The 27,400-nt window shown below is 45.8% G+C and overlaps 1 protein-coding gene and 1 pseudogene across 1 annotated transcript in view; both read left to right on the top strand.

The window, feature by feature from the left end:
* LOC139240779 (zinc finger protein 420-like) overlaps positions 1 to 27,400 on the top strand; it is a 134,989-nt pseudogene that overhangs the window by 60,614 nt on the left and 46,975 nt on the right.
* Positions 22,319 to 27,400, top strand: part of LOC139240927 (histone-lysine N-methyltransferase PRDM9-like) — a 46,109-nt gene continuing 41,027 nt past the window's right edge. Inside the window, exons 1-2 of the mRNA XM_070869461.1 lie at positions 22,319 to 22,662; positions 23,395 to 23,532. Coding sequence (XP_070725562.1) covers positions 22,639 to 22,662; positions 23,395 to 23,532 — 162 coding nt within the window. The 5' untranslated portion in view covers positions 22,319 to 22,638. The remainder of the gene's footprint in view (positions 22,663 to 23,394; positions 23,533 to 27,400) is intronic.

The raw sequence follows: 27,400 nt of genomic DNA, 5'->3' as shown, positions 1-27,400 counted from the left end.
TAAGAGTATGTGTACAGTGCTCCACGGGTATAAGGAGCAGCTGCATTAAACGGAGGGATGTCAAAGGGCCCGATGAATGTACTTTCGGCATAATTTGCGCGCCTCCGGGACAGTCCCAGCAATCGGTCATCCGCAAGAAGGGAATGGGGCTGTGTGGGTATTACGAGGAGGCGGGGGTGGCTGCAATATAATTGTATGTATGTTTCTCACCCCCTCCAACACCGCGCCTCATAAGAACCACGACATTGCCCGAGGAACTGCCTTGTCCCATAACTACTAAGGGACCAGAGAATGGGATTGTAATGTACAACGAAGGGGAATTATTGTATGATAATGTTAAACATGAAATTGTGCCTGTTCTGATCAATATTTCAGGCATCCAGATGCCGGAATACTGTACCGAACAGTCAAGGAAAATGTACAATGTATTAAGTAAAGTTGTAATGCAGCAGGCTGCCGATGCAATGGGTGCCAGTAGGTTCCGGGGACAGGGGTTAGCCCCCAGGATGAAGAGGGAAATACAGGGACCTCCGTAGTGAACTCGATAGACATACAAGGGTTAAATGAGAGGGTGGAACAGCTTAGAGGGGTGATGAAGGGGTTATTGGAGAGGGTGGAGCAAAACCAGGAAGACCAAGCCAACCTAGGAAAGGAGGGTGCCGAAATCCAGTTGGATGGCATGTCCTGGAAGCTCACGCCAAAACCATCAATCACCTCATTGATAGAGAAAAAGAAGATACAGGAAAGCAAAGACAGGAGCAACTCTGTCACACTTATGGTCTGTGGATGGTGGGACAGATCCGCCACAATCTCAACCAGATCCAACGCGGGGAAGTACCCGATTGGATAGACAGTTCACATTTAGCTCAGTTGGCTAACCAGAAGGGGACACTGGATGATTGTACTCTGAAGGGACTGACCCGAGTATACCCAGCAATTCCAGATTGCCAGATGGGTAGAACTACCGGGATAGGGATAGTCCTGATGATCCCTATAGCCACGCCGGATTCAGGGCCCTTCCCCCTATACCAACTAGAGAATATTGGAGTAATACGGGAAAATGTCTCCATACGCTACTACCTGACCACCACCTCTGCCGTTCGTCGAAACAACATACTTACCGGGATTTCCCTAGCAGATTGCAAGCAAAAGGGGGAAATCACAGTATGCCCTCACCCGGTGGGCCGAGGGGAGCTAGACGAGTACGGGTTTAACCGAACCAACGGGTGTGTACTAGAAATAATGCCCGCACACATGCACTTCGCGAGGGCAGGCTATGGAGGGAAGGGAAGGTACTGCGTCTCTACCACAGAGCATTCATACCAGTATAATGACCTGCAGTGCCCAATACCACAGCCAAACTTTTGCTTTACACCACTACGACCTGTCGCGATCGGGCAAGCACATATCACACAGGTTAGGCGCTGGAAGTCCCAAGTTATTGAGGTAACCGATCAGCTCCATGATCATTTACAGGATTATGACGAGCCAGATCAGGTCCCTATCCCACATCTAACCGAAATATTACGAGAGTTGAGGCTCAGAGTGGGTCAATCCGTAAAGCTCTATCACCAACTGCAAACTAAAATCAAAGTACTAGAAGAAGATACCAATGTAGACTTACAAAGTCAGAGTTGGTGGAGAAAGGTCTGGGACTGGGGAATAAATGTGAACATCCACCCATGGATTCGAATAATTTCACACATACTAGTCGGGATACAATTGATCTGAGCAATAACATGGGGCATAATGGCCTGCCAGGCATGCAGACACCATGCACAACAAAGACGGACAAATCACCGTTCCCCGGATACTAAACAAGCCTGTTTGATAAGGGGGCAGGAGGATTTAGCCTTTGTCAATTTGATTTAAGCAACCGGGACTCCTGAAACCGCATGACTGGCCAGCACGTTGAGGCAGGGAGTACCGGGCCATGCACAAAAATCTAATAAAGGTAGAACGGTCGGTTAAAAGGGGACTAGGACGAGTCCCTTTACCGAAAGGGGGAGTTGTTGTAGGAGGTAGGCACCTTTAGAATATACCAGAACACTCGGCATTAGGCACCTGCTAGATATATCTGAACGCATATAAGTTTAAAGTGGCCACACATAAAATGGCTGCCCAGGCATGATGGGAAATCAGGTAGTCAAGCTGTGAACTGTTGAATGTTCAATGACAGAGCAATAACCCTGTGAGGCCCACTATAGGAATGCCTGGGATGCAGGATAAGAATAATGAGGAAAGAACCCATCTCCTGTAAACAAGGTCATAAACCAATTAATTCCCCAGGAAGAAAGAGATAAGAAGGGAACCTATCTCCTGTAACAAAGTCATCAATCAGCCCGAGCTGACAATAACCGAACATATGGTTCCTGAGGCACCAGGGGAATTCTATTGGGTTAAAAGAACCTATATGTAATCTATAATCGTTGTGATTGGCTTGTATCCAGCCGTGATGTGCTGTGTAACTGTAGTAAACTGTTTGTAACTGTTGTGAAACATATAAAAGTGCATGTAACCCTTTGTTCTGTGGAGAGAAGTCTGGACTCAGTCTTGTGATTTCCTCCCCGCTAGCGTTAATAAAGGCCGTGACGGCATTGGAACCGACTCTGAGTGTTGAGTGATTCTTCTGAGAAAACACTAACGCTAACAACATGAAATGCAGAACCTCCAACCTGTGATTCACTGAATATTAATTTAATTGCCTTGAATAAAATCCTGTCTGTGTGTTGGTCGGCTTGTGATGTGAGCACAGTGCAGCTGATCCAGATCTCCACTGACTATCAGATCACCTCCTATTGTACCCGTGTGGCTTTTCCCCCACTCTTTGTGCAAAACCAATAAATGATTGTCATTAAAAACTAAATGAAGAATAAAAATAGTACATTTTGCAATAGGGAGGTGAACTCTGCATCTCAGATGCCATCAAGGACCCTCCTTTCCCTCGGTACTGTGAGTGACCGTCAGCTGTCACAATGTAAATAGGAATCTGTGGCATAATAGTGAAAAACTACTGGGAGAACTCGGCTCTTAAAGGTCCTGGGGGGAGTGCTGTGCTCCCAGCATAACATAAAAGCTCATTTGCATCTGATCAATCAGGGCTGGATTTAAATCCAGATGCCATTGAGGAAGGAAAGCCTCTGTGCTGCTCTTACTGATATTATTCGAAAATGATTCGATTCAACAGATGCCTCACATCAGTAAGTTAAGGCAAATTAAATACAGGGAATTTTCAACAGCAGGTGATTGGAATATTTTAATTTTTACAGGATTGAATGTACCTAAACCAGCATTCATGACAAGACCCAGCAGATGGCGCCAACCCTGTGTGTATGAATCTAGTGACTCTGATGAGGATTGGACGCCTAAACTTCTTGTGAACAACCCAACAAGTAAATTGAATTGTTTTTCTTTGTTAAAGTATTAAATGTGCTTTTTTACCACCCTGATTATAGCAGCTGGGACATATTTTTTGTCAGGATGCCGTTACTTTGATGTTTTGGAAAGCTGGAAAGATAAGTAAATTGTCTGTGTGATATATTCTTTACGACATCACAAACGCACAGAGTACAAGGTGGCTCCTTTAGATCATGTGACTTTTATTGTATTTACAGCAGCAGTTGCATTACCACAGTAGTCCACTAGGTGGAGCAGTAGTTGACAAGGTGGAGCTCTATATTACACCTCTCCCTCCTCAATGAAGAAGCAATCATAACAAATAATCATCATTAATATCTTGCATGGTTATACATAACAAAATATACTTATTTTGCCATATTTACAAATCAATTTGACCACGTTATTTGTTTCGAAGAGGATACCTTCGCTCTCAAACAGAACCTTCGAAACTTGGTATCGAACTTACTCCTTCTAGGTTGAGCATGAAGATAGTTTTCCTCCAAGGGTAACCTGTGATCTCATCATCATCGGCAGTCCCTCGAATCGAGGATGACTTGCTTCCACGTCAAAAAGTTCACAGGTGTTTCAATGAAGGACCTAAAATTCCAGGTCCCGAACTAAAACTTGACGGGTGGAAGATGCCTGTTCGTGGATTTTTTTTAACGTGAGGTGCCCGTTGCACATCACATGGGCTTGACAGAGTTAGGTCTTAGTCCAGTGGCAAGGATTAACCAAGACAACTGGAGACCACCTCTGCTGCAAGGACCTAGTGCGCATACATATCGCAGTGTGGACTGGCCCATGCGGCCCCTGGGCCCTCGCCTCTCCTGGGCCCCGATCACATCTCTCTGCAATCTCTCGCCGCTCCTTTGCCCCGACCTCACCGCTCCTGCTGTATCTGCTCATGCTCCAATCACCGACCTGGATCTTGGTGACGTTACTCTTTGCTGCCGTTGCTCTCCTACTCCAGCACGTTGCTGCTCCTTGGAGTGGTATGCCGCCACGTTGCTCCTTCCGCTCCCCGGCCTGCTCCGCTGGTGCTATCTACAACTTCAGACTGTTTGTCTGCCTGACTCGCACTCAAACTTAAATTCTGACTTTCTCTTGGACTTGGTTCTAATACATCTGATGTTGGATTTTCTACTGGTACTCTACTTGTCACGAGACTCTCTGACTCATCAGAAATAATCAAAACATTACGACTTTCAAATCTTTCCACATCTGTAGATAAAATACGATCAATGTGAACAAACCTAACCTTTCCATGATCAAACATCTTGACCAAATATGTGCAAGGGCCACATATTTTCACTACTCTTCCTGGTTGCCACTTTCACCATTTATGGTGATGGTTCTTCATTCTAACCTTCTGATTTAATTTCACACTTCTCTTTCTTACTCTACTTCTGGCATGATTCTCTTTCTGTCTTGTTTCTCTTTTACTGACTGTGCCAAGTTTGGCTTTGAGCTAAAACTTAGTTTGTGGCTGTCATTTGAGAAACAACTCTGCTGGTGTTCTACCAGTAGTTGTATGAGGATTATTATGATAAGCAATTTGAAAATTTGTCAATTTGTGGTCTAACGAAAACTGCCATTTCTTTGTATTTGGATCCAACATTTGCTTGATGAGGGCATGTTTTACAATTTTTACTGTGCACTCAACTGCACCATTTGAAGCAGGGTGGTATGGTGGAACTTTGGTATGTTTCACACAATTTCTGCTCATGAACTGTGCCAATTCTTCTGAACAAAATTGCAGCTCATTATCAGACACAATTTCTTCTGGGAGGCCTTTTGAAGACAACCATCTTCACAATTTGTTTAGTGTTTTACTTATTTTCTGCAGCAGAAACACCTCAAATGGCTGTCAATCACAATGACCAATTGCTGTCCTTCTGGCTCAGCAAAATCTATATGTAATCTTTGCCACACCATTTGAGATCATTTCCATGGCTGTAATGGTACTGATGATGGTTTCTTGCTTGTCAATTGATATGTTGTACACTGACTAATGATGTACTATATATCTTTATCTAAACCTGGCCACCATAAGTAACTTGCATGCAAAACTCTTTGTCAAGCACATTCCCAGGTGCTGGTCATGAATATCTCCGAATAATTTGGACCTGAACTTTTTTGGGATAAGTACTCTTGCACCCCACATGATACAATCTTTATCCACTGATAATTAATTCCTATGAACGATGTATGGATGAATATATTTCTCTGATACCTGGTTTGGCCAGCCATTTGCTGTGTAATCATTCACCTTTGACACAACTGGGTCACGTTTGGTTGCTCTACCAATCTCTTCAGCTGTGGCTGGCAATTCATCAATGTATGAAAAATAGAATACTTCTTCCCTATTGCATGTAACTTGTGATGGGGATGGCAACCTCGACGTAGCATCACCATTAATATCTGACTTAGATACAACAAAAATAAGTGTAGCCCAATTACTTGGATCTACCTGAGAGATAATGTTCTTAGTTTCTAGACTTTTGAGTTCTTGCTCAACTTTCTCCTTGAATGCGTATAGTACAGGACGAGGCTTGCAGTATATTGGTCTAGCTTCCTTCTGTATCCTGACAATTATCTTGGATCGGACTGTCTGTTTTGGGGACACCTTCCGATATCGCTTGATGATATCATCCTTCGATGCAAATCTCATTTCAACACGAAAAATCTTATTCCAATCCAGCTTCAGTGATTCCAACCAATTTCTACCTATTAAGGCAGGCTTGTCTCCTGCCACTGCTAAGAGACGCAAGCTCTGAAATTGATCTTTGCATTCACCGGTACGGTGATACGTCCTACAACAGGGATTTTCTCTCCTGAGTAGCCTCGCAGCTCGATCTTTGACTTCTCTATTGGAAACTCACTCAACTTGTTGAGATATAGCGATTCTGGTAATTCGCTCATGGATGCACCAGTGTCGAGTTCCTTGTGTATCCTGTTCCTGCAATGTTTACTTGGATGACAATACTTTGTGAATCGCTGTTAGATAACCTTGTGCTCCTGATGATGTGTATCTCCAGACCCTCTTCATCCTGTTGCTTCTCTTTAATACTATGTAGTCTCTGGCGATTTCTACTTATGGCATTGAAAGTTGGTTAACTCTTCAGTCGACATGCCTTCGCTGGATGCCCAGCTTTCTTGCAGAAGAAACGCTCTGCCTTCACGTTTGTGTGATGTGTTGTCCGAGGCACTGATATTATGACTTCAATTAACTGTTACCGTGGCTATTTTCTGAGGCATTGGGGCCCAACTGCCTTTTACTTTTAACCTGCAGGTGATTGATCTCGGTTGCTTGACAACTGAAAATGGCACAAAATTGTCTGGAGTATTGGTCGGACATATCGATCGATCTAGCTGTCTGACAAGCTAAATCAAAAGTCAAGTTCGGGGTTGTCAACAACTTTCTTCTAATTGCTTCAGTTTTCATCCTACAAACAAAGCGGTCACGCAATGTTCAGTCCTGAAAGTTTCCAAAATGACAATGAAAGGATAGCTATTTTAAAGCTACAATGTACTCACTGATACTCTCATCATGGAAATAATCTTGTGTTCCAAAACGATAACTTTCATCAATTTCCAGAGGCTCAGGACTGTAGTTCTGTTCTCTCCTTCAGTGGCGTATCCTTTGGCTTGACAGGAACAAGCACATTTTTCAGGGTTAGATACACCTCGGGACCTGCTTCAATCAACAAAATAGCTTGTTTTCTTTTTAAAACCACCCGATTACGGTTTTCATCACTGCGGACATCGCCGATAGTATTCCTGGTGAAAAACATTTCTAGCCTTTCCACATAGGCTCAAAGTCTCCTGGTCATGATGGAACTCACCCAAGCGCCCTATTATTCCCATAGGTACAGCCACCTGCACTCTGGCAATGTCAACAGTGTGCTTGAAATTTATGTGGATTTTTAGCTATGCTGCAACACAAAGAACCTCTCAAAATTCCTCTGTTGTTTGGCTGGAATCATCCAGCAACAAAAGTTTCAGCTCGGGATCCCAATTATCCTACTCGACGTCACCAAATGTGACATATTCTTTCCGACATCACAAACACACACAGATGGCTCCATTACATCATGTGACTTTTATTGTATTTACAGCAACAGTTGCATCACCACAGTAGTCCACTAAGTGGAGCAACAGTCCACTAAATGGAACTCTATATTACAGTCTGATCACATATTCCCTTATACTTGTGTAAGTTTTTATCTGCATAATGTGTAATTCCATTTTGGGCCTGAATAAACTAGATATTTTTCGAATCATCAGGCTGTTAACATAAACAAACTGAAATGATCTCAATCAGCACTGATGTCTTACTTTTATTTCAAGAGGTGAGAATCTTGAAGACTTGTTTTAAGAATGAAGATACCAAGAAGACTGGGAAAGAGAATACCAGAAAGGTAATTCAATGTGAACAGAAATTCTTATTAGATGAATGTGTCGAGATAGAAACAAACTACTAGATATTCACAGCAGACCTGTCAGTATCTAAAGGATACAGTGATACAGCAATCCACTCACACATTTACCAGATATTCACAGCAGGCCTGTCAGCATCTGAAGGATATATTGATACAGGGTCCCACTCACACATTAACCAGTCTTTCTCCTTCAGACACAAATTGAGTTGCTACACACTACCAGCATTTTCTGTCTTTATCTCAGATTTTCAGCAATCAATTTTTCTCTTTAATTTTGGTACATGAATGTCCAATTTGTGCCCATGGTCCCTGGCAGCTTTGCATTTATATTCTTACTTGCTTACTTGTCCTTAAGACTTAAGGCCAGGAGATTTGGAAAGGTCTCTTAGCACTGTTGGTGGATACTCTGTGAATATCAGCAGCTTGAAATAACTGCAAGTTAATCGGAACATGGACATAAATGTTATATGTTGCCCGTGAGGCTCCAGAATATGGATCTAACTAATTCGCAAAGCCAAAATTCACTGCTGACTAACTAAGGTTCCTAGTTATTCCTGTTGTTATAATCAAGAATTGCAATTCTCATGTTGGGAACTAGATCTGAGGGGTAATATTTCCAGTGATGCAGGGCTGCAGAAAGATCCACCCAATTTTGGTAACCAGCATGGCAGATACAGTAACTCATTTTTGTTCTGCTTCTGTATCCTCCATTTATTTCCTCTCCTGGGCTCTTGCCTCTGACTAACCTCCCGGAGCTACCATGCTTCATGAATGAGCAGTTAGCTTTTACCTGAAGCATATATTCTGTGTGCAATGTGGTTTCAATCTGAAGTATTCTCTCCATTTGTGGTACAACAAGCCACGTTTGATTCTTGCTGTGTGCTGGGATTTGGCAATGTGGCAATTCCACTGGGCTTCAGGGTTCCCAGTAAAGGATTAGCCAGGGTCCCTGCTCTTGATATGCACTTTTTAATCAGGGCTCAAAGTATATGTGTGTGGAGTGTTAGAGGAGACCATGATCAAGCTGGGCTTTGGTGCCTCCTGAAACTTGAGTTCCTGCCAATATTTACTGTCCAGACACTTGGACAGGGCACTGGAGGACAATTACCTCCGATAGGACGAGACTTCAATTCCTTCAGGAGAGCAAGGAGAAATCAGTGAATGCAAGTATCATAGCTGATAGGTATTTATTCATACAGTTAATACCTTATCTCTCCTTGTGATTTTGTATTCTAAATACCTGTGGACAGCCTTCACACACACAGGTGGTGGAATAGATATGCTGAAGTTTGGAAAGACAATTGCACATTCCACAGAATGAAGATCTTTGCCTCCAGTTGCTTGTGCACATCAGCTGGAATTCAATGTTAGTTTTTAGGCACTGTCAAATATGACCTCTCTTTCAGGGATTGTGTGTAGTGTGGGAAGACCAAATGTGACGGAGTTAAACGATGTGTCAAATCTCCTCCTTTCCCCTTTTCCTGGAGGCACTGATTCACGAGTAGATATGTTTCCTTAGTCTGTGCTGATTAATGGGCAGCTCACTTGGTAATTGCTAAATGGCTATTCTTCATGTGTTCGGCTCTTCATTGTTGGAGAAGATCAATCCTGTTATCATATTCACGCACACACCCTTTCCAGATGTGATGATTAGTTAGCAATCAGTGTGAATCCTGACTAATTGTATTCCCTTCCTTGCAAAAACATGCTGAGGTTAATTGTGACAGGTTTACCACATTTGCTGAGACCATTGAACTCAACACATCAGTACAGTATCAAACATGGGAACTTTCTGATATGTATGGCTCAGTACTACACTGGGGAGCGACTGTATTTATCAATGGTAGTCAGGTAGCTTTGTTTAATAAATATGCCAAAGAATTATTGTAGAGGGAAAATAGACAAACACTTTAACTTGTGCATAATCCCTTAAGTAATACAGGCAGTCTTGAGGCAGCTATTCTCTAATTCAAGAACTGTGAGGTAAAGTTTTACCCTCACGTTCTGCATTTTAGAACCAAAAAGCCCCATCACAGATGGCATCCCATTCAGAAAAGGATAAAGATGAAGGTTTCAGGGGCTTCACTAAGAACACTGCCAAAGGTGTATCAAAGTTAACAGCACCTTCCCCACGGCTGATAGTGTCAGTGCTGAGAGAAAAATTGCACTCCTCACACAGACAGAAATCCATTCGTGCCGAAAGGACCAAACTCTGTGGTAGTCAAATTCGGAGGTCTGGCGTCAGTCATTAAGACCAGTTTATGTGGAAAAAATGGCGGCTGCCTCACTACCGCTGGGTCCTGCAGGCACCGCCATTTTGGGAAGGTCAGTCGTGCTGCCGTTGTCTGTGCTCGCTCCAGATATTTAGATGAGGCAGATCGTGATGTCAGTGAGTGTGGAACGCTGATTTGTCTATTGCATTCTTACATTGATTCCCCACTCCTGTGTTTGAGGAACAGGGCCTGTTGGTAATGGATAGCCTTGTAGCTGTCATCATTTTAATCCAATGGCTTTGTACTGGAGCCAAGGTCAACTGAGAATGAGCCTACATTCCAGTCCCTTGTACTTTGTTCATAGTCTGATTGATCCAGTCCTGCTGCTCTAATTCAGGTATTCTCCTATTAAAGCCGTTCCAGGAGATTCCCAGAGCCTGCTGTCATTGTATTTATGGACAGAGGAGAGTCAGGCATCACCTCAACCAACTCTCATCGTTCCTAGTTTCAGAATGCATTGAACAGTATTTGCCAAATACACATCCTGTGCTCTGACAATACAGTAATTCAGGGGCCTTTCCCGACTGTACAAAGCTTCCTGAAACTGTTCAGCTCCATTATTCTATCCTTGTAGCTGCAATGCCACAACATCTCAGTCCCAGCCATTTTGCTGATCAGAGCACCCTGATGCAAAGGTATAATCACAGAAAACAGGTAAGGGGATGGTCAGTGAATACTAAAAGAAGTGGAGGGCAACTCTCCAAGAATCTTGTAATACGTGTTAAGGCTGATCACAGGCTAAAATAAAGATAAAGCTGCTTTTAAAATTTTTATTCTTTTTATCAAAACACCTTTCTGCAGATCAGTAAATCCAACAAGAATTTTGAATACATTGATGCGAAGGATGAAGCAACATCAAATTGGATGAGGTGAGGCAAGACTGATACCATGTTGTGAGGATCACAAAACAGTAATGGATGAGGAAGATCATTTCTCCCATTTCGTTTGATCATCCAGGACAATCTCCGCCCAACAGGCAGTCAACCTCTCATTCTGGGTGGCTGTGACCGGGAAACCGAGTACAACATTTTAAATCAGCTCGAGGCGTTAAATTCAGCTGGATCTGGAAAACACACATTTCTGGGTCACTGCACCTCTCCGTCCCCATCACACCCTCCCCCTGCTCCCTCCCTGGAAATATCAGGGACATTGGGCAGTAAATTGCGTCCTCTCCGGGTGCGTACGATGTGCGCATGCGCCTGAAGAGACCCCGCAAGATCCGGGTTTAGGAACGTGATGCTCATGCACCTAAACCCCACACTTGCGATCTGTCAATGTTTCTGTTGACCGATCGCACGCATCCCGGGGAAGGGCCTTCGCGGGTGGAGAGTTGGGCTATTTGCCCACCTCCTGCCCAGCAACTGTCCTTAAAATTCTTACGCCTGGAAAAAGCAGATGTAAGGCCTGATTTTACCAGCGTAAGGGTTTTAAAAGATAAAAACATTAAATGTTATCACTAATGTTTATATTTAAAACCCTGTCCATTAAGGCAAGTTTATTTTTAACCCTTTAAAACATTTTTTTAATGCAAAGAACAATCCTTTTTCTAAAATATTTAATTCAATTTCAATTAATTTTAAATCTGTGAAGTGTTTATTGTAAATTTCTGTATTGTGTTTCTGTGTTTTTGGGGGTATTCTCATTGATAGTAATGGGAGCTTGTACAAACGGAACTCACCATTACTATCACTGAGAATACTCTATTATCATTGGTGGTCCAGGCCCATGTGATCCTAGGTTGCCCGTACGCTCAGGGGATGCATGGGCCTCTGCTCTGGGCTGCACATCTAGGCCTCGGATCAGAAGTGTTCATTCCTCCAGGACCACCAGGTACTTTCATTGTAAAAAATTTGCTCGGAGGCATCCGCCCACGGGAAGCCCCCGACCGCAATTTCTGGCCTGTTATTTTTCACATCGACACTGAAGTGATTGGTCTCCACTGAGTAACTGCTCCCCACAGCAAGGTGAAATTTGTCCATGGCTGGGGACATGTCCTGTCATTCTAAAACACTATGCTTTTAATTCTGTAATCAATTCAAAATTTAAACTTATTTTTGTCCACTTAAAGGAAGAAAGACTTGCATTTATACAGCACCTTTTATGATTACCTGATGCCTCAAAGCACATTGCAGCCAATGAAGTACTTTTGGAGTGTAGTCACTGTTGTAATGTGGCAATTGCGACAGCCAACTTGCACACAGCCAATTCCACAAACAGCAATGTAATAATGATCAGATAATCTGTTTTTGTTACGTTGATTGAAGGATAAATATTGGCCAGGACACCAGGGATAACGCCCCTAATCACCTTCGAAATAGTGCCATGGATCTTTTATGTCCAATTAAGAGGGCAGAGAGGTTTATGTGCTCAAGTTCCTGGAGTGGGACTTGAACCCACAAACTTCTGATTCAGTGTGGTACCCACTGAGCCACAACTGACACTGTACTTAAGTATTTGTTTGTTATGTTCCAGATTTGTTAACTGTGCCAGAAAGGAGGAGGAACAGAATCTTCTTGCCTTTCAACACTATGGCAAAATTTATTACCGGACCTGTAAGCCTGTTCCTCCTTGGTGCGAGCTGCTGGTCTGGTATGGTGATGAATATGCCAAGGAACTCAGTATCAAAAGAACCGCAATGTGCATGGGAAAACAAGAACCAAATAGTAAGGATTCTGACCAAATTCCAAACTGTAGCTAAAGTATCATTTTTTTTTTGTTACAATCTCAAAGGTGATTGATAAAGTGCCACATAATAGACTTGTTAGCAAAATTGAAGCCCATGGGATCAAAGGGGCAGTGGTAGCATGGATTCAAAAATGGCTAACAGACAGAAAGCAAAGAGTAGTGCTGAATGGTTGTTTATCAGACTGGAGGGAAGTATACAATGTTATGCCCCAGGGGTCAGTATTAGGACCCCTGCTCTTTTTGATGTATATTAACAATCTGGACTTGGGTACTGGGGGCATAATTTCAAAGTTTGCAGATGACACAAAGCTTGAAAATGTAGTAAACAGTGAAGAGGATAGTAGAAGTGTTCAAGAAGACGTAGATAAACTGGTGAAATGGGAAGACATAGGGTAAATTAAATTTATTGTAGAGCAGTATGAAGATATGCATTTTGGAGAGCACATGAGCAGAGGCAATATAAATTAAATGATAAAATTGTGAAGTGGATGCAGTAACAAAGACCTGGGGATTCACACACTCAAATGTTTGAAAGTGATAGGACATTAAGGCTATTAAAAAATGATATGAGACCCTCGGCTTTATCAATAGAGGCACAGAGTACAAATGCAAGGAGATTATGGTAATCCTGTAAAAAACATTGTTTAGACCACAGCTAGAGTACTGTGTCCAAATCTATGCACCACACTTTAGAAGGAATGTCAACATCTTGGAGAGGTTGCAAATGAGATTTACCAGAATCATAACTGGGATGGGAACCTTCAGCTATCTCAGAGCAAAGAATCTTCTGGGGAAGAGTGATCATAATATGATGGAATTTTGCCTTGGGTTCGAGAGTGAAATACTTAAATCTCAACTGAATGCTTTGGGGAAGAAAGGGGCACACGCTCCCCCCTTTCGATGGGTTTTACCGCAGCTGTGGTTCAGGTCGATCTTTTGGGAAATTCCGCTGTTTTTTTAATTTGGTTTGATCCGGAGGTTGGTCATAATGGGGGGGGGGGGGGATAAATACACCTGAAGGGAAAAACGTGGTGGTGACAGCAACTGAGTCGCGGAAGTAGGGTGCGGTGCCGATTCACCGACACGATGGCATCATCACGGCACCGCATCACCACGGCTCTCCCCTTCACTTAAAGGGGAGCGCCTCTGCAATTTTTAAACTTGGGCCCACTGGGCTACCAGGGAGGGTTTTGGCCGGGCCAGCTGCCTGGCACCCTGTGGCAGCCTGGCCGAACCTGGTGGCATAATTGACGGGCCGACATTCCAGTTGGCCGACAAAATAAAATATGGTGACAGCGGCAGTGAGCCGTCCCCTTTAAGGGAAACTGCACGGCCGCTGCAAAAGGCCACAGCCTCAATGGACTACTGCCGGACAGGCCGAAGATTTTCCCAGGGGAATGTTGCGGTTGGGGGGGTTCGATGATGATGTGCTTCACACCGATCGGCAGCAGAGGAGCGGTAAGGGGGGGGTGGATTGGGGCACCACTGGGAAAACACGGGAGGGCAACTGGGCCTTATTTCACCAAAAGTCGGCGGCCACTCCACGCTTCTGCATTGCCTCCGATTTGTGGTGGTAACAAGCCTTACGGAAAGGGACAATTTCATCTATTTTATAAGGGGCAAGTTGGCTAAGCTAGATTGGGAAATTAGATTACAAGGTATGATGGTCGATAAGCAGTAGCAAACATTTAAAGAAATATTCCAAAATGCTCAACAAATATACATCCATTGGTAAGTTCAAAACTCCTTTTGAAAAGTGATCCATCTGTGGTTAACTATTGAAGTTAAGGATAGTACTCGATTAAAAGAGGAGGCTTATGATGTTGTGAAGAATACTACTAAGCCTAAGGATTGGGAGAGCTTCAGAAATCAACAAAGGATGACCAAAAAATTGATAACTGCCCTGTTCTTCTAAGAAATCGTGCCCTAGGATCTTTGGGCTAAAAATTAATCAACCCTGCGCAACCCTGAACTTTGACTTCCAGAAGCCACAGAGGATAGATCTCCCCAGAAGCCAACAAGTGTCAGCTGAATTCCCTCACCCCAGTGCAAGTGCTGCCTCCCCCAGCCAAAGTCCCTTGCCTCCAGTGCAAGTACATGACCCCCTTACCCCCGCCTTAGATGGGGTATTGTATGTGGATTGTTAACAGGTTTATTGAGTATGAAGTGAATCGTGACAGTATATAACTTCTGGATTGGAGGCACCTCTCTCCCCTCCGATCCCCCCGTGTCTCTTTCTTCCCCTACCCACCTCTTGCACTCCCCTCCCCTTCAGGCTCTCTCTCTCTCCCCCACAGGCTCTCTCTCTCTCTCTCCTCCCCCCCCCCCCCCCCCGCACACAGGCTCTCTCTCTCTCTCTCTCTTCCCCCACACAGGCTCTCTTTCTCTCTCTCTCTTCCCCCCACACACTAGGCTCACTCTCCACCCACCCCCACAGGCTCTCTCTCTCCCCCGGTCGCTCGGAGCCCCATGGAGGATCAGAACCCGGTCGGTGGTTGCTCGGGGAACATGGTCGGACTGATTGCAGGGTCCTACTTCCGGTTCGGGGCCGCACGTCCAGTCCTGGCACTTCCAGTTTGGGCGGGAGTCATCGGGGGCAGAGTCTCGACAGGACGCATGTGCAGAAGGACAGAAAAAGTACAGTACAAATACTCAATCCCTTAACAAATACCTCCATGGCCACGCCCTTCCCTATCTCTGTAATCTCCTTCAGCCTCACAACCCCCCAAGATATCTGCGCTCCTCAAAATCTGCCGAATTGAGCATCTCTGGTTATAACTGCTCAACCATCGGTGCCCGTGCCTGGGCCCCAAGCTCTGGAACTCCCCCGCTATACCTCTCTGCCTCTCTTTCCTCCTTTAAGACGCTCCTTAAAACGTACTCTTTGACCAAGTCTGCCGCAATTTCTTCACATCTGGCTCGGTGTCAAATTTGTTTGTTTTATCTCAACATACTCCTGTGGAGCACCTTGGGACGTTTTATTATGTTAAAGCCGCTATATAAATACAAGTTGTTGTTGTTGTGCCCACCTGACACAGCAGACAGGGCCTCGGCTTAACGTCTCATCCAATAGACAGCACCTCCGACAGTGCAGCACTCCCACAACCTTCTGACTCAGAGGCGAGTGTGCTACCCACTGAGCCACAGTTAACACTGAGGAGAGACTGAGTCGATTGGGACTGTACTCTCAGGAGTTTAGAAAAATGAGAGGCGATCTCATTGAAACATAGAAGATTCTGAGGGGGATTGACAGGGTAGATGCTGAGAGGCAGTTTCTCCTGGTTGGAGAGTCTAGAACTAGGGGGCACAGTCTCAGGATAAGCAGGTGACCATTTAAGACTGAGATGAGGAGTAATGTCTTCACTCAGAGGGTTGTGATTCTTTAGAATTCTCTACCCCAAAGGGCTGTGGATGCTGAGTCGTTGAGTATATTCAAGGCTGAGATAGATAGATGTTTTAATCCATGGGTTTCAAGGGATGTGGAGATCGGGCAGGAAAGTGGAGTTCAGATCGAAGATCAGTCATGATCTTATTGATGGAGCAGGCTGGAGAAGCCAAATGGCCGACTCCTGCTCCTAATACTTATGTTCTTATGTTATGTGTAGAGATGAAAGAAGCTGAGGTATTTCTCCTTATAGCAGAGAAGATTAAGGGGAGCATTATTAGAGATGTTCAGAAAATGTGTGGGGTTTTGATCAGATTAGATGGAGAGAAATTGCTTCCACTGGCAGGAGTGTCGATAACCAGAGGACACAGGGAATAGACAAAAAAGGTCATGGTAGATGAGGGAAAATCTTTGAGTTGTTAGGATCTGTAACGGACTGCCTGACAGGGTGTTGGAAGCAACTTCAATAGTAACTTTCAGAGGAAATTGGATATATACTTGAAAAGGAAAAAATTGCGGGGCAATGGGGAAGAGTAGGGGAGTGGGATTGATTGGATAGCTCTGCAAAGAGCCAGCACAGACATGATGGCCCAAATGGCCTCCTACTGTGCTGTGTGATTCTATGATCATTGACTGACTGTGACTTTTATATTGTAATAGGGGATAGAGAGCAATGAAAGATACAGGTGCAACTAAGTCTGTACAGGCTTTACCGGTTCCCAGTATCCCTACCTGGACAGTAGGTGAGGCGGTATCATTGTCCTTAGTACTCTTGGACTGGGAAGGGGTGAATTCAGCAAGTGATCCCTCTCCTGATCCCTCTACAGTGACTCTTTGGTGTGTCAATTATCCTCAGTCGGTAACACTGTTGTCTCTGAGACAAAGGATGTTCCCACAGAATAGGCACTGAGGTCAGGAACTGCTCCCTTAAATATCATCCTACTTTTCAGCTTAAGAAAGAATTGCATCATATCGTGCTTTTGATGTGCTCGGGATGTCCCAAAGTTCTTTAGAGGCAATGACTTACTTTTAGAAGTGCAATCACTGTTGTTATGTCGGCAAATTCAGCAGCACAGTTTGCACACAGCAAGATCCCACAAACAGCAATGAGATAAATGGTCTGGTGATGGGATTGTTCTCGTCCAACTTAACAGGCAGACAAGAAAGACTTGCATTTATATAGTGCCCTTCATGACCAGCGAACATCTCAAAGCATTTTACAGCCAATGAAGTACTTTTGGAGAGTAGTCACTGATGTAATGTGGCAGCCAACTTGTGCACAGCAAGCTCCCACAAACAGCAATGTGATAATGACCAGATATTCTGTTTTCGTTTTGTGATTGAGGGCTAAATATTGGCCAGGACACAAGGTCAAAGTTTTGCATGGTTTGAAAGATGACACTTCTGACAGTGAAGCACTCCCTCAGTACAGCAAATGTTGCAAATGTCTGAAACTTCTGCCCCTATTGTTTCAGCCGGCAGCTGTTTATGATTCTGCCATCCCCATTTGCAACATTTAATCGTTCCTGCCTTCCACCCGATCACAGACCGTCCCTTTTGTTCTTTCCTCCCTTCCCCCATTTCCCTGCCTCTGCACCTGCTTCAAACCTGTTACATCTCTGACATTTCCAGTCCCGACAAAGGGTCTCAGACCTGAAACGTTAACTGTTTCTCTCACCACAGATGCTGCCTGGCCTGCTGAGTGTTTGCAGCATTTTCTGTTTTTGTCCCCTCTCTCATTCTCCCTTCCACACCTTGGTCCTGTCATTCCCCCATTCTCTAACCTTGCTTGACTTGAGACTGCCCAATGCCAGGGAAAATCAACTACTTATTATAGAGTTAGTATCCATTTTATGGGTTTTATAAATTTAAATATTTTTTGAATATTGATGTTATTAGAAAACTTAGTTGGAGTCGCTCAATGAATAATTGAGCATTTATAAAGATACAATGAACATCATTGCACTGTTGGGGTCACTGGCAACTCCCAGCCAGCTCCCCTGCTTTTTTATTCAACACTTGCTGTTTAATTTTCTTTTCCCTGTTTTAACAAAGCTGATTTTCACACTGGTTTATAACAATTCTTAAAATATTATTGATGTATACCTTGTTCCTTGGAGGATTTCACAGACTGAATACATGAACCATTAAACATTAGACAGTAATATTTAAATGGACAATCCCTATTGATGATCCCCCACCACTTCCACAGGAGGAGGCTCTAAATTCAGAAAATTAACATCTTAAGAGCCCTGCTTTTAATACTGAAATAATCATGAGTTGTACTTCCAAAAGAAACTTCGAGATGTTTCATTACATTGACAATTTCTCTTTCTTCCTTCTCCAGCAGGGCAACAAGTGCACCGAGATGAGTGCTATCCTTGCCCTCATTGCAATGTTGCATTTACTTCTGCACGTTTTCTCCAGAAGCACATCAGAAGACATCCTGAATCCGGTGGGCAGATTTCAGCCGGACAATCTTCTCCACCGAGCACAAAATATCTTTTTCAACAGGAAAGTGGGCAGCGATCATTCAGACAATCTGTCCAAACCAGAGAATATAAAAAATCAGGAGATCCTCACCTACACCAGCGGATCCACACAGGAGAGAGGCCGTATAAATGTACTGAATGTGGAAAGAGTTTCACACAGGCAGGGGACCTCCATAAACACCAGCGGATCCACACAGGAGAGAAGCCATATAAATGTACGGAATGTGGAAAGAGTTTCACAGTGTCAGGGCACCTCCATAGACACCAGCGGATCCACACAGGAGAGAGGCCGTATAAATGTACTGAATGTGGAAAGAGTTTCACACGGGCAGGGACCCTCCAGACACACCAGCGGATCCACACAGGAGAGAGGCCATATAAATGTAGAGAACAGTAACCAATTTATAATTTTACTGAGTTTGAATTTTTCTTGCTATTTGAATGGCCTTCAATAATCACTTGTTATCTCAAACATTACTCATATTTATACTTCTTACCTTTCACTCTTTATGATAATATTTGTGTGGATGAAGATTGAATATAAGGGTACATTCCATGATTCCTCACTGACAGTGAGGGTTGGCGATTTGGGGCTATGTTGTTGTAGTCTAATGCTTGACCCTCTCGCTCTAAAATTGTATCTTCCACTGGGATTTCAAAATGTTCCCTCTGCTATAAACTGCAGCATCTGCAGAATGTGTTTAATCTCTGAGAGTCTTTGTCCCACCGAGTTATCACAGCCCCTTTATTCTGATGGTGACAGATCGCTGGGATCGATGCTGTCTTTCTGCAGACTGGTGAGATCTGTGTTGGTAAAGATGCCCATCACAATATATACTGTGGCCAAAATTCACCCCCATCGGAAATGGCTCGCACCTCCCGTTTTTGTTGTGTTTTCCAATGGATGCGTTGGCCCATCTTGCGAATTTCACCTCTTTGTTGTTTTTTTTCGAGGGGGCAGAAGTCGGTCATAATGGGGTTGGAAGTCAGGGTGCGAAGGGAGTCTCCACTACTGACAGTCATCAGCACCAGGCTGTGCGTCACAACATCTCTCTCCTTCAGTGAAAGGGGAGACCACTGCGAGCTTTGCATCTTTTTAAGTTGGGTCCACTGGGCCCACCAGGGAGGGTTTCGGCCTGGTCAGTGGCCTGGTGCCCAAGAGCGGGTGCAAGGTCGCCTGTTGGCGGGCCGGCCGAACCCGGGAGCACAATTTTCGGACCGATCTAGCAGTCGGCCAGGAAAAAAAATAAGATGGCAGCCGTGGCAGTGTGTCCTCCCCTTTAATGGTGGCTATGCTGCCATTTCAAACACAGTGCACTGACAGGAAAAGCTGTCAAAGACACCGACCGGGGGCTGGAAGACTTTCTCACCTGAATTTTGCTTCCGGGGCGGGACATTGGCGTTGCGCGCTTTGATAACGCACTTAGGAGGCTTTGGCAGCAGTGGGGCGGAAGTGGGGGGAGTGGGGCGAATATGGTCACCGCCGGAAAAATCCCAAGGAGAATTTTGCGAGCGGTGACCAATCGACCAAAAATCGGCGGTCATTCGACACCGACACATGGCCACCACTTTCCAGCGGACAGAGGCCTTATCGGGAGGCTGAATTTCAGCCCCACTCTGGAAACAATTTTTCAGTCGCTATATTTATTAACAGTGAGAATTCGTGATGATATGTTCAGTAAAATGCTGTTATTGTAGTTTTCAAACTTTAAGAAAGTGACGAGAAAAGATTAAGCAGAAGCTGAATTTGAAAATTGAAACGTTGGATGTGTTGAAACGTGTAATTTATTTAACACAGGCTCGACTGGCTGAAATGTGCTTTGGTTTGTATTATTCTGTATTGTATTTAAAATGTTTCCATGCAAACTGATTGATCTGTGTCTACAGTGACCCAGTAAAATCTGTGTTGTACAGTGTTATTCAAACATTATTAAACAAGCAAATTGTGATCAGATTCATTGTCATTGAGCAGTTTATTTAACGCTAATATACTTTAGTCTCTAGCCGGCTATAGATAGTGGTCGAGGACACAAAATTGTGCTTTGTAAGTCTGAGGCGGTGTTAAAGCGATGAGACGGTTGTGTAATACAACGGCAGGAAAGGATTTACCGTCTGAATAAACTCCGAAAGATCAATGCAACTTAAGGGCCTCCGATGTCATGTTTACCGAAAGTGAAAGGTGAGCGATTTAGGTCGAGCATTTGATCAGTGCCTTCAGTTCACTAAATACAACCAAACACAGTCAGCAATGGGCATCAGTGGCCAAGCCCGGGGTCCCGGAACACCCCTCCCCAAATACAGACCGTGCTGAGTGAACGCAGGCTGCAAACATAAGAGCCCAGAAGTGTCGGATGTCACCGGCACAAAAGCGACGCTCTGACCCGAGCTCGGAGATACCCGAACATGACGTTGAGTTTTGGTGCCAAAGAAACGCTGAACAAAACTCAAAGTAAGAGCGAATGTTTCACTCGGTTACAACTGGTGTCACCTCACTCCGAGTAACACTGTGGGCCGGGAGTTTGAGCAAATGACGATCGTCTGATGGATTATATATAAATATATATTATAGAGTATGATGAATAATCATTAATTACTGCACTATTTCCGACAACAAAACTCCGGTCATTTTCATCAATTGCCTCAAAGTAATCGAGCAATAAAAGTAGTGAGAGAAAGGGCACTATGTAAATGACTGGATACACACAACAACTTGCATTTATATAGCGCCTTTAACGCAGTAAAACGTCCCGTGGGGCAAAATGATAGAAGAGCTTCCCTCCCCCTTCAGACCAGCGGAGATGACTTGTGTCCTGTTGGACGCTGGAGTTCAGAGTCGAACGTTTTCCTCGTCCTGATAATTAAAAATAACATGATCGGGATTTTTTGGGACTGAGCAGCTGAACCTTCCCCATCTCAAGTTGTAAACAATCCATTGATGCAGCGTTTTCTCTCTGGTTTCCATTTCAAATCTCCCAGCACCTTCCCTCCGATTTGTTCTTCTCAGACATGGTCTTGTCCTCTTCAGTACCTTCCCTGTCACTCTTAGTTTGCCCTCCCTTCCTGAGCTTGGCCACCTTATTCACTCCACTTTGCCCCAATGTTTGTGCCCTTGTGGAGCCCTGAGTCTGTTCAATGGTTGTGCCCCAGGTCTGTTATTTGTGCCTTTTGTGTGAGGTGACGGGCTACAAGTCACCCTGCCAGCTCCTGTCTCTCCTCAGGGTATTTTGCTCTTGTTCTTGTCATAAATAAATTATTGACCCAATGTCCAAAATGTGAAATACAATTTATGAACTGAATTGCCCTCACACGGTTGACAATCCGCCCGCGCAGCCGCACACCACCTTCTCCCTCCTGCAGCCTCCCGCTTTCTGCCCGTTGCCCGGCGACACCGCCTCTATTTATAGCCTCCGCCTCCCCCCCAAAGGGCTCGCGCTCTGCCTTCCTGGGCGCGTGAGGCGGGCTGGCTCCTCCCGCCGGCGCTCGCGGGGGCGGGGCCCCGCAAAACCCTCAGCTGCAGCGCTCTGATTGGCCGCAGCGCGGGTTCACGTGTTACCCTTCCAATGGCCCCGCCCCCGGGGGAGGCGGGCGCTATAAATAGAGGCGGCGTCGCCGGGCAACGGCCAGAAAGCGGGAGGCGGCAGGAGGGAGAAGGTGGTGTCCGGCTGCGCGGGCGGATTGTCTTAGTCTCAGGGAAAGTCACAACAAAAGACGCTTCACATATTAGTGCATCCAAACTAAACACTGCTGCTGATAGCAAAGGGTTTCACTCACATTGTGCTTCACTTTAGCCCGGCACCTCACACAAAAGGCACAAATAACAGACCTGGGGCACAACCATTGAACAGACTCAGGGCTCCACAAGGGCACAAACATTGGGGCAAAGTGGAGTGAATAAGGTGGCCAAGCTCAGGAAGGGAGGGCAAACTAAGAGTGACAGGGAAGGTACTGAAGAGGACAAGACCATGTCTGAGAAGAGCAAATCGGAGGTAACTATTCACAACCCTGGTGTTATATTTCACCCTGAAATGAGTTTCTGACCACATATCCGCAGCATAACTGAAACCGTCTATTTCCACCTCCGTAACATCGTCCGTCTCCGCCCTGCCTCAGCTCATTCACTGCTGAAACCCTCATCCCTGCCTTTGTTACCTTCAGACTTGACTATTCCGACTCTCTCCTGACTGGCCTCCCACATTCTACCCGATGTAAACCAGAGGTGATCCAAAACTCGGCAGCTCCTGTCCTAACTCGCACCAAGTCCCACTCACCCATCACCCCCTGTGCTCGCCGACCGACATTGGTTCCCGGTGAAGCAACGCCTCGATTTCAAAATTCTCATCCTTGTTTTCAAATCCCTCCCTGGCCTCGCCCCTCCCTATCTCTGTAATCTCCAGCCCCACAACCCCCCGAGATGTCTGCACTCCTCTAACTCTGTCCTCCTGAGCATCACTGATTATAATCGCTCAACCATCGGTGGCCGTGCCTTCGGCTGCCTGGGCCCCAAGCTCTGGAACTCCCTCCCTAAACCTCTCCGCCTCTCTATCTCTCTTTCCTCCTTTTAAGACGCTCCTTAAAATCTACCTCTCTGACCATCTGCTGTCATTTCTTCTTCTGCGGCTCGGTGTCAAATTTATCTCTTTTGTATTGTATCACTGCTGTGAAGTGCCGTGGGACGTTTTGCTACGTTAAAGGTGCTATATAAATAAATGTTGTTGCAGAAAGATGGTGGGAGATTTGAAATGGAAACCAGAGAGAAAATGCTGGATCAATGGATTGTTTGCAACTTGAGATGGGGAAGATTCAGCTGCTCAGTCCCAGAAGATCCCAATCACATTAATACTGTCAGTAGGGATAAGGTGAGTTCCCCAGTGTTTAGATTGGATCACTAACATTAATATTGGTCCATCAAACTTATCCTCCAGTAGAAGCTTAAGATTCCCTTTCACAATATCTAACTGTTCAAATTAGTTCATTATTCTTTTTTTGCCTCTATCACCCTCACCAGGCGACCATTTCAGGAACGGATCATTCTTTCTATGACCTCCCAAAAGATGAGGAGTGATCTGATCGAGATGTTTAAAAAGAACGCCCAGCACCATCGTTTAAGGCAACTATGGATGGGCATTAAAGATGGTCTTGTCAGTATTGTTAATATCCTGAGTGAAAATTAAAGAGGGAATTGACCAAATTAAGATTTCTAAAACTCATGTTTATCATTGGGGAATATGTAATCAATGGCATCCATTTTAAATTTCAACTAAGCTGTTGTAAAGGTAATCCAGGAAATAATTCTTAATGGAACATGTTGTAGGAATGTGAAATGCACTACCACAGGAGGACATTGGTGCAGATTTAATTCATGTATTTAAAAGGGGGAAAGATATTGGGTTATATGGATATTAAGTGAATGGAGCAAGTGAGGAAAACGAGTTTAGAAAGAGTAAATCTACCACAATTAACAACATGGCGACGCTTGCTGAATGGTCTTTTGCTGTGTTCCTTGAAGTTAGCAGACTGATCTCGACTATGACGTTGGGGTGAGTGTGGATAATGTCACACTGAGTGAGAGGGATCTGAGGCATTCACTATGGGTGTCCTGGAACAACTGGCTCAAAAACAGCAGTGCCAGAAAACCTGTTGTAAGTTGTTTGACTACAATTAACTGGGGAATGTTGTATGTGTTTAGATTTGTTTAAATGTGGTGTATTTAGATTTCCAAAAGGCATTCGATAAGGTGCCACACAAAATGTTACTGCAGAAGATAGAGGTATGCAGAATCAGAGGAAATGTATTGGCATGGATAGAGAATTGGCTGGTGAACAGAAAGCAGAGAGTCAGGATAAATGGGTCCTTTTCGGGTTGGAAATCGGTGGTTAGTGGTGTGCCACAGGGATCGGTGCTGGGACCACAACTGTTTACAATATACATAGATGACCTGGAAGAGGGGGCAGAGTGTAGTGTAACAACATTTGCAGATGACACAAAGATTAGTGGGAAAGCGGGTTGTGTAGATGACACAGAGAGGCTGCAAAGAGATTTAGATAGGTTAAGCGAATGGGCTAAGGTTTGGCAGATGGAATACAATGTCAGAAAGTGTGAGGTCATCCACCTTGGGGGAAAAAAACAGTAAAAGGGAATATTATTTAAATGGGGAGAAATTACAACATGCTGAGGTGCAGAGGGACCTGAGGGTCCTTGTGCATGAAACTCTTTTGAAGTTCACCTGCAAAAACATAAAACATTAAACGGTGCCACCCGACCTGGGTGACACTCCAGACATTTACAAGGCCCTTTTTTTTTTTCCCCCTTTTTTTTTTGTGTTCTATTTTTGGTTTTTTTTTTGGGCACTAAAATCACAATTTTCCCCAGTGCCCCCTATAAAAGGGAATCCTTGTGCATGAAACTCTTTTGAGTTTACCTGTAAAACATAAAAAACATTAAATGGTGCCACCCGACCTGGGTGACACTCCAGACATTACCAGGCACTTTTTTTTTTCCCCCCCCTTTTTTTTTTTGTGTTTTTTGTGTTTTTTTTTTTGGGGCGCTAAAATCACAATTTTCCCCAGTGCCCCCTATAAAAGGGAAGGGGGACACTAAAAGCACCGGCAATGAAAACAAATTAAACTTTAAAACGTAAAATCAAATTAAAATTTGGTTGCCGGGCGTGATGATGCACTCCAGTCCCTCCGGTGCCCACCTCTCGCGGAAGGCCGCGAGCGTACCGGTGGACACCGCGTGCTCCATCTCCAAGGACACCCTGGACCGGATGTAAGAGCGGAAGAGAGGCAGGCAGTCAGGTTGAACGACCCCCTCGACCGCCCGCTGCCTGGACCGGCTGATGGCACCCTTGGCCGTGCCCAGGAGCAGTCCTACGAGGAGGCCTTCGGACCTGCCCGCTCCCCTCCGCACAGGGTGCCCAAAGATCAGGAGAGTGGGACTGAAGTGCAGCCAGAATTTCAGGAGCAGCCCCTTCAAATAGTGGAACAGGGGCTGCAACCTTGTGCATTCAATAAAAACATGGAACACGGACTCCTCCAGACCGCAGAAATTGCAGGCGGCCTGGGAGTCCGTGAACCGGCTTAAAAATTTATTGCACGGCACTGCTCCGTGCACCACACTCCAGGCCAAGTCCCCGATGAATAGTGGGAGGACCCCTGCGTAGAGTGGCCTCCATCGGGGACCCCCGCCTCCTCCGGACGGCAAGATGGTACGCCATGGCGTGTCCGGACGGCCGGCGAGGATGGCAAAGTTGAGGGTGTGCAGGAGCAGCCCGTACAGGAAACCCCTCCGCGCGGAACTGAAAGGCACGGAGGGGATTTCCCCGAGGCGGCTCAAGTTGTGAGGCGCCGGCCCCCGAGGGAGGTTCCGGGGTTTGGCGCCGATGAGGAATTCCGTCCGGACGGGGGTCAGTTCGGACGGGATCTCCCCACGTGCTTGAGCCTCCTCGATACACCTAACGGAGTCAGGGCCCAGAGCTGTTTTTAGCGACTCGATGGCATCGGCCGCGTGGCGGACGTTAGCAGAATTTAGGCGCCGCGCCAGCGTGTCTGGCGCCATCCAGCCCGCTCCTCCGCCATCGAGCAGGTCCCTGACCCTGGTCACCTCACCAGCCACAGCCCTCTCTTCCGACCGCCACATAAAACCTCGGCCGTGGAGGTACGGATTCCCGAGCAGCGGTTCCTGCAGGACGGCCGCCACTCCAGCCGGCGGAGAGCTGCGCTTGGTGGAGACTTTGTTCCAGACCCTGATGAGTTCCCTGTAAAAGACAGGCAGCTCCCGGAGGGCGGTCCTGGCACCCCCCAAGTTCACAAACAGGAGCTGCGTGTCATAATTGAGGTCGAGCTGCTGGCGGAAGAAATACCTCGCCAGAGCACACCACCTAGGAGGGAGCTCGACGTAAAGGTATCTCTGCAGGGTCTGAAGACGGAAAGTCGCGAGCTGGGCGCTGACGCACACCAACGACTGACCGCCCTCCTCAAGCGGGAGACTCAGGACCGCGGCAGAGACCCAGTGCTTCCTGTTGTTCCAGAAGAAGTCCACCAGCTTCTTCTGTATCTTGGCGACAAACGCAGGGGGAGGGGTCAAAGTGACCAGCCGGTACCACAACATTGCGGCCACCAGCTGGTTTATGACTAGCGCTCGACCCCTGTAGGACAGCACTCGGAGCAGTCCTGTCCAGCGCCCTAGGCGAGCGGCGACCTTGGCCTCCAGCTCCTGCCAGTTCGCCGGCCAGGCTCCCTCGTCGGGGCTAAGGTAGACTCCCAGATAGAGGAGATGGGTCGTGCTCCAGGCAAAAGGCCTGAGCTCCTCCGGCAGGGAGTCCACCCGCCACTGACCCACCAGGAGTCCGGAACATTTCTCCCAGTTGATCCTGGCGGAGGACGCGGCCGAGTAAATCTCCTGGCACTCACGCATCCTCCGCAGGTCAGCGGGATCCTCTACCGCGAGGAGCACGTCATCGGCGTAAGCCGAGAGGACGACCTCCACGCCCGGCCCTTGCAGAGCCAGTCCCATCAACCTCGTCCGCAAGAGGCGCAGGAAAGGCTCCACGCAAACAGCATATAACTGGCCGGACATGGGGCATCCCTGGCGCACCCCTCTCCTAAAGCGAAGGGGCGCCGTCAAGGACCCGTTAACCTTAATCAGACACTCCGCGGCGGCGTACAAAAGTCGGATCCGGGCGACGAAATGCGTCCCGAACCCGAAAGCGCGCAGAGTTCCGAG

Source organism: Pristiophorus japonicus, chromosome X (genome assembly GCF_044704955.1).
Source record: "Pristiophorus japonicus isolate sPriJap1 chromosome X, sPriJap1.hap1, whole genome shotgun sequence".
Taxonomy (NCBI): Eukaryota; Metazoa; Chordata; class Chondrichthyes; family Pristiophoridae; genus Pristiophorus; species Pristiophorus japonicus.
Note: the sequence above shows the minus strand (reverse complement) of the source record. Positions and strands in the feature narration are given on the sequence as shown.